Source organism: Lepidothrix coronata, unplaced genomic scaffold (assembly GCF_001604755.1).
Source record: "Lepidothrix coronata isolate B3197 unplaced genomic scaffold, Lepidothrix_coronata-1.0 Scaffold24, whole genome shotgun sequence".
NCBI lineage: Eukaryota > Metazoa > Chordata > Aves > Passeriformes > Pipridae > Lepidothrix > Lepidothrix coronata.
In genome coordinates, this window is record NW_016690204.1 from 2,567,296 (window position 1) to 2,586,150 (window position 18,855).

At 54.1% G+C, this 18,855-nt stretch overlaps 3 protein-coding genes across 11 annotated transcripts in view; all 3 read left to right on the forward strand.

Annotated features, from left to right (window-relative positions):
* SLX4 (SLX4 structure-specific endonuclease subunit) overlaps nucleotides 1–2,019 on the forward strand; it is a 30,706-nt gene extending 28,687 nt beyond the window's left edge. For all 9 annotated transcript variants that reach the window (XM_017809031.1, XM_017809026.1, XM_017809033.1 and 6 more), the window contains one exon: nucleotides 493–2,019. In XM_017809031.1, coding sequence (XP_017664520.1) covers nucleotides 493–853 — 361 coding nt within the window. In that variant the 3' untranslated portion in view covers nucleotides 854–2,019. The remainder of the gene's footprint in view (nucleotides 1–492) is intronic.
* Nucleotides 2,020–5,012: 2,993 nt separating this feature from the next.
* LOC108494315 (zinc finger protein 501-like) lies at nucleotides 5,013–10,287 on the forward strand. Its single transcript, XM_017808677.1, has 3 exons — nucleotides 5,013–5,129; nucleotides 5,458–5,576; nucleotides 9,101–10,287. Exons 2-3 carry the CDS (start codon nucleotides 5,480–5,482, stop codon nucleotides 10,285–10,287), a joined length of 1,284 nt encoding a protein of 427 aa, XP_017664166.1. The 5' UTR covers nucleotides 5,013–5,129; nucleotides 5,458–5,479.
* A 729-nt stretch (nucleotides 10,288–11,016) lies between these two features.
* Nucleotides 11,017–18,609, forward strand: HMOX2 (heme oxygenase 2). The gene is made up of 6 exons (XM_017809040.1): nucleotides 11,017–11,115; nucleotides 15,114–15,220; nucleotides 16,260–16,377; nucleotides 16,649–17,140; nucleotides 18,074–18,194; nucleotides 18,275–18,609. Exons 2-6 carry the CDS (start codon nucleotides 15,138–15,140, stop codon nucleotides 18,397–18,399), a joined length of 939 nt encoding a protein of 312 aa, XP_017664529.1. The 5' UTR covers nucleotides 11,017–11,115; nucleotides 15,114–15,137; the 3' UTR covers nucleotides 18,400–18,609.
* The last annotated feature ends 246 nt before the right edge of the window (nucleotides 18,610–18,855 follow it).

The following is an 18,855-nucleotide window of genomic DNA, read 5'->3' on the forward strand; positions in this document are numbered from 1 at the left end:
CACCTCCTTGGGTGTGTCATTTGGAGCTCAGCATGCTACTCCAAAAGGAACAGGCTTTGGATTTTCAGTCTCATTCCCACTGAGCTATTCTCAGAACATAAAAGGGAGTGTGGCTGTGTGTGGGCAAGGCCCAGAACTGCCACGTCTGGTCTGCGAGTTAGTGACAAGGAGTACTCCATGTTTCATGAGAACCTGCAGCTGGAGCTGGGAGAGCTTGGCACAGCACCCTGGGCAGAGCCTGACGCAGTGTGGGTCAGGAGCCTGGAATGCCAGACAGCTCCAGATCAGTGTTGTCACAGCTGGGATGGGGAAGTTTGCAGACCCCCTGCCATGTTCTGCCTCACTCATTTTGTGGGTGCCAGTAGGAGAGAGTCTGTGACCCTGCAGAGGGAAGTCCCAGGGGTTCCCCATCAGGGATTTTGGGGAACTCTGGTCCCGTCCTTGATAGCCTGTTCTTTCCTTGACCTCTGGTCTATTTGATCTTGCTTTTAGTTCTTTTGTGAATGGATTTGAAGCCTGTGCTTTTGCATCCGAGGAGGAGGAAGAGGAGTTTCCGGCATCTCAAGCAGCAGCTCGGGAAGAAGAAAAGCTGGAGGCAGTGAGGTGCTACATCCGCTCAAACACAGCCCTGTACAACAGGATTCTCTTCTATGAGCCACTCGAGCTGGTGGATCTGCACGCAGAGCTCAAACAGAACGGCATCAAAATTTCCAAGGCAAAGCTGCTGGACTTCCTGGATTCTCAGTGTATCACATGTACCATGGCCGGAGCCCGGAAAGAGCAGGGACAGAAAAGAAAAGAGAACAAAAAACAGAGAAGGCGACGCCAAGTGAAGGCCACTCCTCCACCCTGACAGTCCTGGGCGTGGAGGCCTCGCTGCTGAGCTGGAAACCCCCTTCCCAGATGGAGCTCCCATGGTGGGTGCTGGGTGGGAGCACAGCTCCTCCTCGTGCCCTGCTCCCAGAGCACATCCCAGAGAACAGGGCTGAGCCGTGCTCCCGTTCCGGAGCCATGGGAGCCTCCGTTCCCAAACCCCTCCATCGCTGGCCTGCCTTCAGCACACAGCTACCCTAGACCCTCTTTCCCCCTCAGTTTTACTTTTGTGCCTTTTCTTTCCATTTTTCCAATAGGTTTAGGTCCCCAACTTTTCTTCATGGTGGTGCTTCCCTCAGTGACACTTTTCATGACCTTTTCCCTGGCTTTGGGCTGGGAAATGCGTCCCCCTTCACCTTCCAGTATTCAGTCCACTATGGAAAGGGGTGCTTGTTTGGACTGGGGACTTCCACCTTCCTCTCTTCAGCACACTTTGTCCTGCTGATTGTGAAGTAGGACATGTATGTAGAAATACATACAAGGCCTTTTTTCTGTCCTTGGTTCGCTTTCCAATCTTTAGTAAACTTTCTAAATCTGTGTTTCTAGAACAGTTGCAGAGCAGTGGAGGTGTCCTTCTTTGGTCTCTTTGGGATGGCTCCCAAAAGCACCCCTGACACCCAGTGTCATGAGAAAGCCCTTTAGATTGGAAAATTCAGTGGGGTGTGTCCATTTCCAGGCTGGATCTGTGTTAAAATCCCTTCTGCTGCATCTCCTGAATGCCCTTTGACCTTATTGGTGTGGCCTGAGTGTGTCTCTGGCACAGATGTCTTGAATGCAAGATTACAGTGCCCACTGGATCTCTTCAGCACTTCTTACACCCTGAAATAAAACTGCTGTTCTGATCAGTCCCATTTACAAACTGGACTGATCCCACTTGGAAACTGTCTGGGACTCTTGGGGAGGTCTTGGACCCTAAATTGTCTTATTCTGTGTATCAGGTTTCACATCTTCTGATTTCTTTCTGTTCTGGCACTTTGGAGTGTGCAAAGAGTCACTGAACAAAATGGACACAACACTTCACAAAAAGAAGCCAGATTTCTAAAAGTATTTATAGACTTGGAATGTAAAATTTTTATTTTTTATTTTTGATAAAGTATTATCTTCAATTTTGATTTCTATTCTATACAATAAACAATCTGTAAAGTCCTTATTCTAAACTCTAAGTAACAACTTAGAAGAGATTTAAGGGAAAGGTCTAAACAGCAGTGTTGGGTCTGGTTGAGGGCAGGGGGGTTCACAGTCTGCGCTGGGCCTGGCTGAAATCTGGAGCAGAGAACTAGAGGAAAACTGGAAGAAAAGGAGTTGCCAGGGCCACTCAGCAGCAGGGAGAGGTGGAAAGATCCCCAGCAATGGCTGAGGAACTGAGGATCTGCTGCCTGGAGTGAGATGAGGACGAGCTGCCTGGTTCCTCTGGGGTGGTGGGTGTGGGGCTCTGCAGGGAAGGGCCTTGCTGGAGCTGGGGATCCACGGTCAAGTGGAGAAGTGGAGTCTCCTCCTCTTCCAAGTCGTCCATTTCCTTCTCTTCTCTCTCAGCAATGCCCTCTGCAGAGAGCAGAGGCCCAGGAACATCCTCATCAGGTCTTGGTTCTCCTTCAGCAAAAGGATCAACTTGGAGCAGCCCTGCCCCTGGCAGCAGGTCCCTTGTATGGCCGAGGCTGTGTGGCCCTTTCTCCTGGAAGACACAGGACAGGGAGTCAGATGAAAGGGGCTGAGGGGCCTCAGGGGGCTGAGCCCTCTCTGGCTGGGCTTGGCCTCTCCTGGAGAGACTCAGGCCTGGCTGGGCTGCCCCAGGCAGACCTGAAAAGCTCAGGCCGCCTGGGTCTGGTGTCCCTGGGGCTCAGCCTGTGCCCGATTCCTGCCCAGGGGCTGAGCCCCACCTCTGCCTCGGGGCCTTGGGCAAAGGGCTGGCAAGGAAGAGGCCCAAGAGCCTCGGGGCCTGCCCAGCTTTCCTCCTCCCTGGGGGGCTGCTGGGGAAGGGAAGATGGGTGACCACTCCCTCTCAGTTCAAGAGCTCCCAGCAGTGACTTTGTTATGGGAAAAAGACAAGGCTTGCCTTAACTGGCCTTCCAGTGAATGCTGCTCCCTCAGTGTACTTGTATTTCTCAAGTCTGCACCTCACACATGGAAAAGCTTCAGTCCTACTTACCAGTCTTAATATGGGAAAATAAATGTCCCGTCCCAGGATTTTTTTGTTCTGATTTTGGGTAAGACTTACATCTACAGTCAAAGATTTTGTGATCAATTCTTTTATTACATGTTACCTTCACTGAATTACCTTCATTCACAGTTCAGTGGATGTAAGTTATAATCACTCAAATCACATCATGTCATAAAGCACTGTTTAGCAGGAAAAAAAGCTGTATTTTCATACCACATCTGTGCTGTCGGTGTTTGGAGGTGACCACTTTGCAGAGGCTTGCCTTGATTCCTCCTTATTGCTGAACTTGACAAAATGTAATTCTAAAACTTTTGTTAGATGATGAGAAAAGGATTTGAAATCTTTTGCAGCCTTCAAGACCACAAGGATACATCTGACATACACTGCAAATTATCTGAAAGCAATTATTCATTCTCCTGCTTCATTAATCCATGAGCAACGCAGGCCTGCCTGATCTAAGGCTGGTGTTGCCATCTGCCAGTGCTAATGTGTTGCCAAATAATTCAATTTGTAAATATTTCTGTGGTTTTTACCTTCCTAATGCAGGCTCATTTGCCCTGAAAGATAAATTGTCATAATTTTTAATTTCCAGCTCTGTAGTAACAGTTATCAAAAATAGTTTGAGACCTTTTTTTTTTTTTAACACTTCCAATGCTGCAAAAAAAACCCAAACCTTTTCAACTAGAATATTAGTTGTTAAGTTAAAGAAAGGAGCAGATATGTTATTGGCATTGCACAAAGCCTCTGTCTTACCAAGATGCACCATGTGAGCTTCTAAATTTGCTGTGATAATCAAATGACCAGTGGGACTGATTTAGGATATTCCATGTTGGTTTGTGTATCGCCACATTTCCTGCCTGGAAAAAAATGGCTTTAATAGGTTTATTCTGCAAAGCTGTGCTGCAGATTTCTGTGAAATAATTCTGAGAAGAGAGTTTTCTTACACAGGCAGAGTTCTGTGCGTACACTCACCCTGTTTAATGGCGTTTTCTGAGTGGTTGTTACACAGCACCGTGGTCTCTGACACGGCTGAGACCCTCGGAGGTTTTAAGTACAAAATATATAAAATAACTACAAAATATGTTCTGTAAAGCACAGAACATAGACTGCTGTGCCTTCCCCTTCTTCTGGGCTAACAGAGTCACACTAAGGGTGCCAGTGTTTAGATATGGAAGGGATAAATGCAAAGCAATCCTCCCTGCAGCTCTCCAAGGGGACTGGAGCTGTTCTGAGAGAGCATTTCAAATGTGCTGGTTTGCTTTTTTATTATCCCAGCATAAGATTTCTTCCAGAGGCATTGCACGTCAGCTGGTTAATGAAACACAAAGTGCCTGGGGGAGGTGACACATCCCTGTGATCACCCTGAGAGGCTGTGGACTCCCTGCCCCTGGAAGTGCCCAAGGCCAGGTTGGACAGGGCTTGGAGCAACCTGGGCTAGTGGAAGGTGTTCCTGCCCATGGCAGGGGGTGAGATGGGCTTTAAGGTCCCTTCCAACCCAAACCATGTGCGATTGCTAAGAATTTAAGCTCGTGCCTGAGCTCAGAACAACCCCGCTGCTTCTTTCCAAATACTTGGGACCTGGGCGGCCCCAGCCCAGGTTGGGTCCCCAACTCCTGGAAGGGCACCGAGCCCACGTACAGGTTTCCAGAGCTCTGCTCGGGTGTTCTCTGGATACTTTCCTCTCCTTAGAAAGCGCTCTTTCGATCGCGCCTTGTTCACTGAGCCTCTGGCGCAAAGGCTCTGTATTGCCCCCGGGGTGGGCACTCGCTTCCCCCCTGAAGCGCTGTTGAGGTACCCCAAGGGAAACCCTCCGCCTGCGGGGAGACCCTCCGGCAGCCGCGGCGGCTCACCCAGCACACGGGAGGGGCCCCGCGGCTGCGGGGAAGGCTCGGAGCGCAGCGGGCAGCGGGTAACGGGCCCTCAGGGGAGGCGGGACAACCGCCATCGCCGCCGCCATTTTGGGTGGCCCTCAGCGGCGCGGGCGCCGCCGCCATTGGCCACCAGTGCTCGTCACGTGACGGCGCCTCAGCGGCCGCGGAGCCGCCGAGCGGGACCGAGAACGAGTGAGGGGCTGGGACGGGACCTCCGGGACGGAACGGTACCCCCGGAACGGGACCTCCGGGGCTGGGGCGGGACCCCCGGGACCGGACGCGGGCACAGCGGGGCTGGGACGGGACCCCCAGGGACGGGACCCTCGGGGCTGGGACGGGACCCCCGGGACGGGACCCCCGGGACGGGACGCGGGCACTGGCGGGGCTGGAACAGGCGGCTTTTACCAGAGTCCAGGCCCAGCCGCCCCCCACGCCTGGGCAGCCCCCACAGCCCCTCCCGGTTCCCGCGGGCCCGTAGCGGTGCAGAAGGCCCGGTGCACCCCGGGGTCCCCAGCCGGTCCGTCTGACCCACCCCGTGTCTCCCCCACGGAGCAGGACCCCCCGAGTGGAGCTGGAGATGATCTCCCACATGGATCGTAAGGAGGAACTGTGGTTCTCCCACCTCTGCACCTTCCAAGTGAAGACCGAGATGGTTCTGAGCGACACCTGTGCAGGTGAGGGGATGGTACAGTCATAGAATCATTAAAGTTGGGAAAAGCTGTCTAAGGTCATCGAGTCCCACCATTAACCCAGCACTGCCAAGTCATCTGTGAACCTGGCAGTGAGAAAAACTTCTCCAGGATCCCCAAACCACATCAGAACGTGCAGGATTGGTGGTACTGGGATGGAACACAGCCCTCCCAGCGCTGCCAGTTCCTGGCAGAGGCTGGGGCTGGATCCCAGAGAAGGCAGACAGGCAGTGCTGTGTCCATGGATGCTTTCACAGGCCCTGGCACTCTGTGGTTTCAGAAAGTCCTGAACTAGACTCACCATGTGTCCCTGTCTCACAGCCCTGCCTGTATAATGGCCAGTCTTCGCGAGCGAAGATTTGGGAAAGGTCATTGACCCTTCGAGCCTGCGCAGTGGATTTTTTAGGTGAGACACAGCGTGGCAGTGAGGGTCTCAGAACGTAGGTTTGTTTAGAATGACCTTCTCTTAGATGGATTGCCTTACAAGGCTGACGAGCTCCATCTAATCGAACCCGGGTCGCAGCGGTGAGAGTCCTGCACCCTAACCACTAGATCACCAGAGGCCCCAAGCCCTGCCTGTAATTTCTTGCTATCCGAAGCTGTGTAAGGTTTAGCATCAGTGACAGCTCTCAGCCAGCAGTTCCACAGCATATTCAGCTGCTTTGTGAGTCGCTGCCTCCTTTGGTTTGCTTTGACACTGCCCTCTAGGAGCTCACTTGATGTCAGAGATCCCCACCCGTGGGCCACTTGTGGTTTTATAGTCCTCTGCAATAGCCCTGTCAGCTGTGCCTTTTCACAACAGAATGGGCAGCTGAGTCATCTGTACAGAATCTGTACAGCAGTATAGGTCCTTCATGTCATCCTCTGTATCTGCCTCAGCTCTGTTGGAACTTCTCTGAAAGGGGGGATCCATCCCCTCCTTGCACACACTCAGGATGTGGGGTTTGATTGTTTTTCCCAAACAATCATTAGCATTTGATGAGCTGTTTTGTCTGCCTGGGAGCTGCAGTTTTCATCCATCTTCTCTAACTCCATGGTGCTATTCCTGAATAACACCAAGAACATCCTGGGCCCATTCTGATAAAAGTGAAAGGTATAGATGCTGTTTACCTCTGCAGTTCTTTGTGTTTACCTGCAGTGAATGTCCCCTGTCACCTGGCTGGTCATAAGGCTCTGACACAGTTTATAGTCAGCCTTTGTGTCTTGCCCCTGAATAACAGAATCATCATCCACCTTCTTTTCCCTTCATTCCCACCTCCTGAGGGTCATCCATCCCATGGCAGCTTAGCTTCCTTACCGGTTTGGTGAAGGATGAATGTCTTTGGGAACACCTTTGCACTCCAGATCTCTTTTGCTAAAATTAGTGACATCTCTGAGGAGCTCCAGGTGGCTTCTCCTGAGAAAGAGAGATCCAAGGGTACATTTAAGGTGATATTTAGGTTCTCTCTCAATGTTTACACTCACTCTGCTTACTTGGAGCTTTCCTTGTAGCTTAGCCCTGGCAATCTTGGCCATATCAGAGGCCTGAGCATAACCCAAATTGGCCTGGGCTGACAAGGAGCCACACTCTTCCTTTTTCTCTTGCTTATTCATTTTTGCCAGTTCAGCCCTAATGCTTCCAGTATGAATTCCTCTGGTGAGGTCCTGTGTTCATGATTTTGATCAAACCCTTTACAGACAACAGCAACAGAGCAACTTCCCAAGCTCCAGTGTCTGCTCAGTAAGTCAGACCTACAGGTCAGGAGTTTCATGCTGGGCTGACAGAAATGTCCTTATCCTGCCTTTGGATATCCCTCTTCTCTTCTCCTACAGGCCTGGATGGACTGGCTGCAGACAGATGGAAGTGGATAGCAAAGTTCCAGTTTCTGTTCCTCTGAAGGAATGATTTTAAGGGAAACTATGTGAGGGAAAAGTAGCATCAATGCCACACCACAAAAGGCATCTCAGGAGCTCAAAGTGAAATCATATTGTTATGATTTTCTTACAGTGACTAGAAAGAGGAAGATCAAATATGTACTTGTATCATCTGGGTTGTTATTTTATTATTATATTATTATTAATTCTGGACTCTCCTTCCTTTCTTGGTTCAGCAGTGACTCTCCTGTTTCAAGGCAAGCACTTCCTCATCCCAGCTCTGCCAGAGCACCAGCAGTGCCTGTGGTCTGTCCATCAGCCCCACATGACTGGTATGTTACCAGTTCATTCCACAGGGGTTTTCAGAGATCCAGGAGGAGCCACTGAGTTTTTCCATGGGCAGAGCTGGGGCTCTGTGTGTTTGCAGCTTCAGTCCTCAGCCTGTGCCATGGTTTGGGTCTATGTGTAGTCAACAGCAGGTCTGTACACGATGATCTGGAATCTCTTCCCTTGACAGACCTGTCCTAACCCTGGATGTGATGCCTCTCCTCTGAGATGCATGCTGCCATTTCTACATCCCATGTACATCCCTCTGACATCCACTGGCCCTTCCCTGGCAGCAGATGGGGCTGTGCCACACATCCTGTCTTGCCAGTTTAGCACATGAGCCCTCAGTGAGTCTGCAGAGAGCTCCACGGCCCCACTGACAGCAGAAGCCAGAGCACTGCTGGGATCTGTGCTTCTGGACCTGCTGGGATGCTCCTCAATTTATGTTAGAGGATTGAGGAGCATCCTCTATCTTAGAGGATAGGTGAGCAGCAGGCTGGAAGGAGGCAGTGCTCTGTGTAGATACCTGAGGAATTTGTGCAGCCCCTTGTCTGGAAAGGCTTTCAGCTGACCCCGAGTCTGTGCAGCATAGATTCATCCCACTTGTGTTTCTGCAAGACTTGGTGGGAATCAGAGGGCAGGGATTTGTTCATTGCCTGTGTCCCAGGAGCTGGTTGTACTGTTCAGTTGGCATTACTTCCATGGACTTGCACTGCCTTCATCTTCTGTGTTTATATTGGATTTCCACAGTGAATTATCTGGAGTTGCCCACAGAGGATCTTCAATTCACCAACCACCCCCCACACCAGGTTTGCTTTGCACCCCTGGAGCACAAAACTGCCTTTCTTCTGCTCTAAGACTGGCATCAGCCAGGCTCCAGGTGGTCTCCATGTCTCATCCCTTAGGGCCAGTGTCTCCTTTGGGCATCTTTTCTCTCTCTGCAACACCAGCAGCACAGATGCTGCATTTGTTCTGCTGAGCAGGGCAGTTCTTTGTGGCCCTTCCATGACTCCCAGTTCAGCTTTTAATAATGTTTTCAGATATCCTGGAAGAGCAGCCATCTTTCCCATTCAAGCACTAAACTTTCACCTCTAATAAGCCAGTATTTTCAGTGGATTCAGGTTCTGGCAGAGCACCTAGGGCCATCTATTTCCAGGATTTCTTCCTGTGAACACTCTTGAGAAATCCACTGTAGAGTTTGGAGGGAAATATCAAAACTTTTTATACTTAATCTGGTGAGTTCTTGGAATTTGGCCCCTTTCTATTTCCCCCGTCTAATGTTTTGTGTCCTGCCTGTGACTTCTCTCTGGATTCTCCTTTTTTTGCAGCTGAAGATGGGATTGTGAGCAAGAAAGAGGAGAATGCCCACCAAGGCATCCCTGGGCCAGCAGAGCCCGAGGCTTTACTCTCAGGACTCTCCAAGGAGAACAATTCCCAGAATCCAGCACAGGACCCAGTCATCCCACACAGGTCAGAAGGAGTTCAGAGACCTCTGGGGAAGAGGCAAAGCCAAGTGATGCTGCGTGGGAAGAGTCTCAGGAGGCCGACAGACATTACCCAGCAGAGAAATCCATCTGTGGGGAGACTGATGGTATGTGGGGACTGCGGGAAGGGCTTCCGGGTGAGCTCCAACCTCATCCAGCACCGGAGGATCCACACTGGAGAGAAACCCTTCGGCTGTGCCGAGTGCGGGGGCAGTTTCCGGCAACGCTCCCATCTCATCCAGCACCAGAGAACCCACACGGGGGAGAGGCCCTACGAGTGCTCCGACTGCGGGAAGACCTTCAGCGTGAGCTCCAAGCTGCTCCGCCACCAGGTGACCCACACCGGGGAGAAGCCTTACAGGTGTTCCGAGTGCGGGAAGAGCTTCTCCGGGAACGCCCAGCTCGTGCAGCACCGGCGGGTTCACACGGGGGAGAGGCCCTACGAGTGCGGCAGCTGCGGGAGGAGCTTCAGCGTGAGCTCGGCACTGGCGCGGCACCGGCGCGTCCACACCGGGGAAAAGCCCTACGGCTGCTCCGAGTGCGGGAAGAGCTTCAGCCAGAGCTCCGAGCTCATGAAGCACCGGCGGGTCCACACCGGGGAGAAGCCGTACGGGTGCTCCGAGTGCGGGAAGAGCTTCACCGTGAGCTCCGCCCTCATCCAGCACCGGCGGTTCCACACGGGCGAGCGCCCGTACGGGTGCTCCGAGTGCGGGAAGAGCTTCACGGTGAGCTCGCACCTCATCCAGCACCGCCGCTCCCACACCGGGGAGCGCCCCTTCAGGTGCGTGGAGTGCGGGAAGAGCTTCCTGTGGAGGTCGGCGCTGCTGCGGCACCGGCGGGTGCACACCGGGGAGCGCCCGTACGCCTGTGCCGACTGCGGGGACAGCTTTCGGCAGAGCGCCCACCTCACCCAGCACCGCCGCACACACACCGGGGAGCGCCCCTTCGCCTGCGCCGACTGCGGCAGGGGCTTCGCTGTCAGCTCCGCGCTGCTGCGGCACCGCCGCACCCACGGGGCCGGGCAGGCCTAGGGCGGCGTGGGCAGCGGGGCCGATCGCTGCGAGCCTGGCGTCTCTGCTTCACTGACAGCCCTGCTCCTGGAGGGGGAAGGTAGCTTATTTTAGGAGAACAAGCCCCAAAGGAGAGAGAGAGAAGAAAGGGAGAGGCAGTGCGAGCAGCTGGAGGTTTGGGGAGGAGCGTGGGCTCAGCAGGGGAAGGCGCTGGTGGTCGGAGGGGAAGCTCTTGGGAGAGAGAGGAAGTGGTCTGAAAAGGCTGGAATGTGCCTGGTGTATTTCAGAGGGAGGTGAATGACTCTCCTGTGCTCACGCGTTATGGACCATTAACAGTGAACCAAACGGACCATCTCAAACGCTCTTGATTTCTGTGTTCAGAGACACCGGGCTCACCCCTCAGCCCACGGGCTGGGGCTGTAGCACAGAGAAGCCCCAGGCCTGATGTCCTCAGCCGCCTTGCGAGGGCTGTCCGAGTGTGCCGCCGGCCCCGCAGGGGCCGTGGGGCGGGAGCCGCGCTAGGTGTCGTTGCTGCCGCAGCCAATAAAGCCGCGGGTACCGAAGCGCCGTCGCCGCCATCTTTCCTTCTCCGCCACCGTTCTTGCCCGCTGCGCATGCGCGGCAGCCGACCTCCCGCGGGGGTGGGGCTACGCGCGGCACCGTCCAGGTGAGGGGGCGGGGCCAGGGCCGCGGCGTGACTTCCCGGCCGCTCCCACCAATCGGCGGCGCCGGCGCGTGCCATCCGTGTGTCCTGATTGGCCGCGCCGTGACCCCCCCTCATTAATAAATCCCGGCCGGCCGTGGGGGGTCTTTGTTTCGCGCCGCGGGCGGAGGGTGGAGGCGGCTCCGGTGAGTCTCCGTGGCAACGGGGGGGCTCCGGGCCCTGCTCCGCGGGGCTGGTCCCGCACCCTGCGGCGGCGAGGGGAGGACGCTGGGACGGCGGGCCCGGAGCTGTGGCGGCCGAGCTTTCCGCCGGGCCAGGCCCGCAGTTTTCAGCCCTCCCGGATCCCTGCCGTGTGTCCCCGCTCCGGGACACGGCGGCCTCAGAGCCCCGCGGTGACTCTGCGCGGCGGCTCGTTACGGGTGCCCGGGGCTTCGGGTCGGGAGCCGTGCGAGGGGGGCACTTGGCTCTCCTTGATCCCGCTGAGCTCAGAGAAGAGCTTGGAGGGCGAAGGCCTCCGAGGCCTCTCGCTGTCCCTGCCTTTCCGTTGTTGGGTGAAACAACTGTCCTATTCAAGGCTCAGCACTTACACCCAGCAGTGCATTACACCCCGAGTGCCATCACTGGCCCCGCTCGGCGCGTCCCAGGCACAGCTGTCAGCGTGCTGGGACAGGCAGGGCGAGCACTGGCTCTCCCCAGAGCAAGAGCTCTTTGATATAGCCATGTGTGTCTTTCTTATCCCGGATCCGGCCCTGACTGACTTGTCCCTTGGCTGTTCTCATAGCCAAGGTGAGAAAATAGGTTTCTCATGTGCTGCCTGTCACAAAGGCCACCACCAAAGGTGCTCTGAGGGTCTGTGAGCTCGCCAGGAGCTTCCCTCGGTCACGTTGCTGAGGTGCTGGGCTGCAGCTCTGGGGGACAGAAATAGCATTTGTGTGGGCACTGCTAGAAGTGTCTTAGACTTGAATTATTGCCTAAATTTTGGCTGTGTCCCGATGAAGCCTTAAACCTACCTGGGATCAGGTAATGTAGCAATTTATTCTGTGAGGCTCCATTTCCAGCAACAGCCGGTGCCAAATTCCAACCCAGAGGGAGGAGGAGACACAAGTCTCTCCTGCTAGGATTGCCAGGTAACCTCTGAGATGATTCCAGCCCCTAGAGTGGAGTTCTGGGGTTTGTCTCCAGCACAGTGATGCTCAGGTAGGTCCAGCCACACTCTGAGCTCTGTGTATAGGGAAATGCCTTGAAATTACTTGGAGGTCAAACAGCAAAGGTGAACTCTGTACTGCCTGGGTGTTCCTGAGCTACTGAACTTCTCCCAGAGTGCCCAAGCAACTCTGAGGCTTCCAGTCCTGCTTCCTGCAGCAGTGGTGCCTGCTTCCTTCAAAAGGCACAGGATTATGGGGATTAAGTGTCTTCCTACCCTACCTGTGCATCTGATGCTTGCTGGGGAGATGTGCATGGGGGCAAAGTAATTGCTGGCTGGATGAGGTGGGATGTTTTCTCAGAGGGTTTGAACACTGTCATTGGGAAGGAAATGTTTAGAATGCTGAGGTGTCCTGTACCAAACCTCCTCCCCACTCTCCAGCCCTGCTATCCCAGCTCATGGCTTTGATTTGAGTTGGATTTCTCCCAGGCAGGCTGCTGTCTGGGCACTGCAAAGATACGTGTTTACACTGAACATCAGCCAGGTCCTGGATGAGCTGAGCTCCTGCAGCAAATGGAATGACATTCCAGCCTCTGCAGAGGAGGTGGGCAGCTCCTTGGCATGTGGGACACATCCTCCTTTCCAGAGGAGCAGAGCACCCTGAGAAACCAGGGCTGTGACCAGGGACTGGAGTTGCCAGTTTTTGAGTAAAAGCAACAATGTGTAGTGATAAGAGACACAATGATTCTGACTTTCCTTCCTCCCAGTCCTTGTGCAGTAGCCCAGCAGTGGAAAGGATTGGACTGGTTTGTGCTGACATGTCTCTTGAATTCATGGCTCATTGGGGAGGTGTCTGTACTAGAAACTGTATCAGAAAAATCTGAGCTTCCCTATTTCCTGCACGTGTTCTGCCCTTGCCTCGGGCTACAGGGACTGCTGTCATCACTGACTGCCCTATTGCCATGGAGAGGAATGTGTCACACTGAGCCTCTGCTGCACAGTTGCAGATACAAGTCCCAGAGTGCATCAAAGACCTTAAATGCCTGTTTGTGTGCTGAACCCTGCTCCCGTCAGCAGACAGTGCTCCTGGGGCAGCCATTCCCCGTTCTCATCAGCTGTGCTGCTACAGCACCGGTAACAGGGTTGGGTAAAGGCTTCTGAGATCCCCCCAGCTCCCCCTGTGTGATGTGGGGAGCAGAGTTCCCGTGTGGGGGAGCGCTGCTGAACACGAGTGTGCCCGAGGCGCAGGAGGGGAGGCTCTGAGGAGTGAGCAGAGGTGTCTTGTACAACAATGATCTCAGGGCCATGTGCATGTGGCCACTGGGAGCCTTGAGCCACTGCTGCTGTTAACATGGTTTGCTGAGCTTGATGTGGTGTGTTCCTTTAGGCTGGACTTGATGTCAGCCTTCAGGCCTCTCCCAAGGGATGAGTGGTGCTGAAGTGCTCTGTAGCTCTGCTCTCACCTGCTGCTTTTGTACCGGGGGCTGTTGCAGGTGTGTGGGGACAGCACACCCTACCTCCAGGCCTCTGGCTTTCTGGGGCTGTAAGATGAGCTGGAACTCGTTTGTCCAGTTTCATTTTGGAATCTGCATCTCTTGAGAAGGTCTGGCCTGCCATAAGCCAAGCAGGAGAGATGATCTGCACTGGCAGAGGTGAGTGGGCTGTGCCCCTGTGCCCATGAAGGCTCCTGGTTGAGCTCAGGTGGGTGATTTGCCTCTGCTTTGGTTTCCCTTCCCCACAGTGGGCATCTCCCAATGTTTGAAGGTGGAGCTGTGTGAGGAGCGAAGATGAGTCCAGTGTGCTGAGCTGATGTGAGCATGTGTGCTGTCTAGGGAGTGATCACATGGACAGTACAGCACCTGAAGGTGGTTTCCTCACCTATCTTGAGCCCGTGTGCTGGTGTTCCCACCTGCCCTGCCCTTCCCCATCCTGGGGTGGGAAGACTTCACCCTGCCAAGTCCTGCAGGATGCAGCCCCCTGAAGTGGGGGAGCACAAGGATGGCTCTCCTAGAGCGAGGCTTTCCAAAGAGCCAGCAGCAGCTTAGCCCCTTGCTCCTCTGCCAAGGCTGCCTCTATGGTGGTGCTGCTCTGCACAAAGCTGATTACAGGCCCACTTTGTAAATGAGGTGCCTGGATTTCTGTGCTCAGCCAGTGTAAGTGATACCTGCCTGGAATGGGCTCTCCAGGCTGGTTTTGTGTGGAGCCTGGGGGTTTCCTCCTTGTTTACCCCAACTGCATGTGGGGGGGGAGTAGTCACGAGGTGTGATGTGCTGATCCAATGAGTGAGCCATTGTTCCTGCTTCTGGGTAAGTCTTGTGCATCCTGGTAAGTCCAAGGAGATTCTGTTTCCTTTTGCAAAAGAGGAGGGGAAACCCAGCTGCTTGTGGGGTTTGAAGTAAACCCTGGCAGGCAGGAGAGGAGGCTGTGAGTGGGAACAGGAGCAGTGAAATCTGCCCTTGCTTTGGAAGTTCCTATATTCTGTCGCAGGGAATGTTCTTGTTTCCCCTGTGAGCTGCCTGACTTCAGAGCTCAGCTGACCTAATTCCCCACTGCTTTCTTCCAGGGAAGCTCTGTGCTGCTGTGGAAATGGAGCTTGTTCTTCTTCCTGAGTGAAGGGGAGGTGCTTCCCTTTCCTGTGACTCTGCTCTGAGCAGCACATTGGGTGAAATATTTGGTGGCACCAGGGGAGAGCTGCTTGCTCACGATTTCGGTGCAGGTTCCCAGCTCGGAGCTCTCACCTTCAGCCAGGAGCCACCCTGAAGTGGGAAACCAAATGCAGGCTGCTCGCTGTGTTGTAGGTCTGTGAGGTTGATATTTAGTGAGCTGGGTGTCGGTGTTGAGGTTCTCCTGGGGGGGCTGAACTGAACAAACAAATGTGCTTCCTTGGAAGCGCCTGGTGTTCGGTGGAAACGGCCGGCGGCTGTTCCTCACCCCCTGCCTGGGGGGCAGCCCAGAGGCTCCTTGCTAGACAACATTTCACACCCATCTCTTTGCTAAGGCAGCTTCCCCCAAAAGCCCCTTCCTGATTTTACCTTTCAGACCGATCCCCAGCACTAACCAGCAATGCCATCGGCCATGGAGGGCCCGGAGGTGGGGGAAGACGCGGATGTCTCGCGCTACGAGGAGACAGAAGACAACAATGTCAGGTGAGTCCTGTCCTACACTATTGCACAGACACAGCCCTGGGCAAGGCAGGAGACCTGCCAGGTCAAGGAGTGATCCTTCTCCTCATCTGAAAGAAGTGAGAGACACCAGTAGATGACTAATCAACTACATGTGCAGTAAAATCTGTTTAATCAAACTGCTGGAAGGGATGGGAAGGAGCAATCTGGCAGGGCTGACAACACAGTTATTTTTTTAGCTGCCACTGTCAAACTGACATTCCACAAACACTTTGACCATTTGGTGGTTGTGTTTCTGCCTTCCTGGCCAAGGAAGCCGGTTTTCCATGGCTCGCTGGGCAGGCTCATGTGATAGCAGCTTCTTGTTTTGAAAGGTGACTCTAGAGGTGAACTCCACTCTGGACAGCTGCCTTTCTTGCTTTGCAGAATACCCGCAGGTCCAGGCAAGAACATTTCCAAAACCAAATTCACAAAATGCTCTAAAACCCAAGGATTCAGACCTGGAAAATGGGAAGAATATAGGGTGCTTCCCAGAAGACCTAGATAGGCTGGTCGACTTCTTTGACTTGACAGGCTCAGCTTCATAAGAAGTTAATGTTTCCTGGCTCTCCTGGCACACTCAGTGGGTCTGGGGTGTCCAAAGTCTCTCTTCCAGCTAACAGGAACGTGTTACCTGTAGCAAACTAGTGATAAAAACCACAAGGTGCACTTTGGCATGATTTGAGTGAGTGTAGTGTTGATACTGTACCACCCTCCAGGTAAGTGCAGTGGCTGTAACTACAAATCATAGATTTTAATGAGGTTATTTTAGAAATTCACCGTGTGGAAACCTGCAAAACCAGTGTAATTCAGGAGAAATAAACTTTTTAAGGGTATTCTTGCCCTGCTGCCTTCTGCTGGTGCCAGTTCAACCTGGGGAGTGGCCTGAGGGTCCCACCTTGTACCTTCTCCAGTCTGGGCCTGGGATGTTAGGGACTGAAGGGGATCCCTGCAAACAGAGCAGGGACAAACTCATAGCTGTGTGTGGGTGTGGGGTAAAAGGAGCTCTCCCTGTCCCCTGCAGCCCCACGGACCTGTCAGAGCTGCTGAAGGAGGGCACTAAGGAATCCCACGACCGTGCCGAGAACACCCAGTTTGTCAAGGACTTCCTGAAAGGACGGATCAGGAAGGAGCTCTTCAAGGTGGGTGTTGCTCTGCTCCTGATCTCTTTGATGTGATGCAGACTTGGAGGCAGAGCCCCACAGCCCTGGGGGGTGTTATGGGGGTAGGTAGAGCAGAGCCTCTGCTCCTTCAAGCAATACCTGCCTAGTATGAGCTCTCCAGGTGGGTTTTGTGTTGAGTCTGGGGTTTTCCTCCTTGTTTACCCCAATTTCAAGCAGGGGGGAGCAGTCCTGAGGTGTAATGTGCTGATCCAGGGACTGGCTTTTCAGGTGAGCTGTGCTTTGTCCATAGCTGGCCACAGTGGCCCTGCACTTCACCTACTCTGCCCTGGAGGAGGAGATGGATCGCAACAAGGACAACCCGGTCTTTGCTCCTCTCTATTTCCCTGTGGAGCTTCACCGGAGGGAAGCACTGGCTAAAGACCTTAAATATTTCTATGGAGAAGACTGGAAAGAGAAGATCCAGTGTTCAGAGGCAACTCAGCAATATGTGGACAGAATCCATCATGTGGGACAGCACGAGCCAGAGCTGCTGGTGGCTCACGCTTACACCCGCTACATGGGGGACCTCTCAGGTGGCCAGGTGCTGAAGAAGGTGGCCCAGAGGGCCCTAAAGTTGCCCAGTACTGAGGAAGGGATCCAGTTCTACGTGTTTGAGAACGTTTCCAATGCACAGCAGTTCAAGCAGCTTTACAGAGCAAGAATGAATGCTCTGGACTTGGACAAGAACACCAAGGAAAGGATCGTGGAAGAGGCCAACAGAGCCTTCAGATTTAACATGCAGGTACTAAACAAATCCCTTGAGCTCCTGTGTGTGCAGGTGCTGCTGCTTTTGGGTCTGATCCAGGTTAATTCAGTCAGACTGCTCACCCAGGCAGTGGTTTGGGGCTGAGACCACCTCTGTCTTGTGGGGTTGGGATTCTACTCTAAATAGCTTCTCCATTAGCTTCTGGAGCTGGTGTTGGGCAAGAATTCCTCCTATGCTCCAACACCACAGCTGGGCCTTTGACTGGGGCAAAATTAATATGACTTCAAGATTCCTGTGGGCTGTGTGGCTCTGAAGCAGTAAGGGGAACAAAGCTGTTGCTCCAAGACAGCCTCAAACAGTTTGAGTGTGTGACACCGCCCTGGTGACAGTCACCTCCTGTCTCAGGTCTGACATGTTGCCCTATGGCCAGAAATGTCTGGAGCCTCTTGTTCCTCCCATAGCATTTGCCTTTCATCAAACCTGACTGAGCTGCCACTTGCCCCAGGGGGATGAACACAGATTTAGCTACTGGATGGGAGCTTTAATCTGTGCTTGTAGCTGGTTGGTGTGGTTTAAACTGGTCAGGAATGTGTTGGGATGTGGTTGAGTCCTTCATCAGGATTCTTATGGAATCCTCTGGCAACAGAGCTGGAGGAGCTGGCTGGCCACTGCAGGAGCGGGGATCCTCTGACAGTGTGCAGTTGGCTCACACTCCCACCTGCAGCAGGATGAGAGGGGAGCAGCAGGGTGGTCCTGCCTTCTCCTGGCTCTTACTGGATGCTTTTGGGATGGGCTGTTCCTTCCTGGAGCTGTAACATGTGCCAGGTGCCACCACAGGTTTGCAGCGAGGTGCTCCCAAAGGAGTCCCGGGGGGAGGGAGGCAGGAGCGGTGCTTGCCTGTTCTCCAGATGATTCCAGGACTCTGGATGAGCTGTGCCTGCCTCACGTGCTCGCTGTGGCCACTTGCAGGTGTTTGATGAGCTGGACAAGATCGGCAGGTCGCTGCCAGAAGAAGCCCAAGACGGAGGGTTTCCAGTGCACGACGGAAAAGGAGACATCCGCAAATGCCCCTACTACGCAGACAAACTGGGTAGGTGGGGGCAGGGAGAGCTGCCACACGTGTGTGGCACGAGCCTGGCAGCACTAACAGTGCTTTCTGTGTCCTGGCAGGCGCGGCAGGGCCCGGCTGCCCCTTCCACGCCGCGGTGGGTCTGGCCAGGCAGCCCCTCGTGCAGCTGGTGCTGGCAGCCTGCGTGGCAGTGGCGGCAGGAGCTGCAGCCTGGTACATCCTGTGACTGGCACGGTGTGGGGGCAAGGAGAGAGATGTGCCCTGTCCGTTTTCAGACCCTTCCCTTGCTGGTGGTGAGTTGGCTGCAGAGTCGGAGTGAGGAAGTAAACGGGAATCCTGTGGGACTGTCCAAGCCTCCTTGCACACCCCTGTAATGTGATGTCTTTAGCTGACTAGTGCCCAGGACTGGTCGGTGTGAGGGGGTGAGGATTCCACTGCAGCACTGCCCTGCCCAGGCTGGGGCAGCTTTTAAGGCTAAAGATGTCTTGTCCTGTCCTGGCAAAGGCTTCACGTGCTTGGCTTTTCATCTCCATCCCCAGAGCAGTGTCCGGAGGGAGTTTCCTGCCCTGGGCTGCATCCCCAGAATGTGTCATCAGCCTCTTCAGCAAAGAGCACTTGCTTTCCCACCCTGAGAAGCTGAGGCTGTGCTGTGGGGCTGTTACCTCAAAGGAGAGTCCTGTTG

Coding starts and splice junctions, on each gene's coding strand:
- LOC108494315 (XM_017808677.1), top strand. CDS start 5,480: ATGATCTCCCACATGGATCGTAAGGAGGAACTGTGGTTCTCCCACCTC. Junction 5,577..9,100: donor TCTGAGCGACACCTGTGCAG/GTGAGGGGATGG, acceptor CTTTTTTTGCAG/CTGAAGATGGGATTGTGAGC.
- HMOX2 (XM_017809040.1), top strand. CDS start 15,138: ATGCCATCGGCCATGGAGGGCCCGGAGGTGGGGGAAGACGCGGATGTC. Junction 15,221..16,259: donor ACAGAAGACAACAATGTCAG/GTGAGTCCTGTC, acceptor TGTCCCCTGCAG/CCCCACGGACCTGTCAGAGC. Junction 16,378..16,648: donor TCAGGAAGGAGCTCTTCAAG/GTGGGTGTTGCT, acceptor CTTTGTCCATAG/CTGGCCACAGTGGCCCTGCA.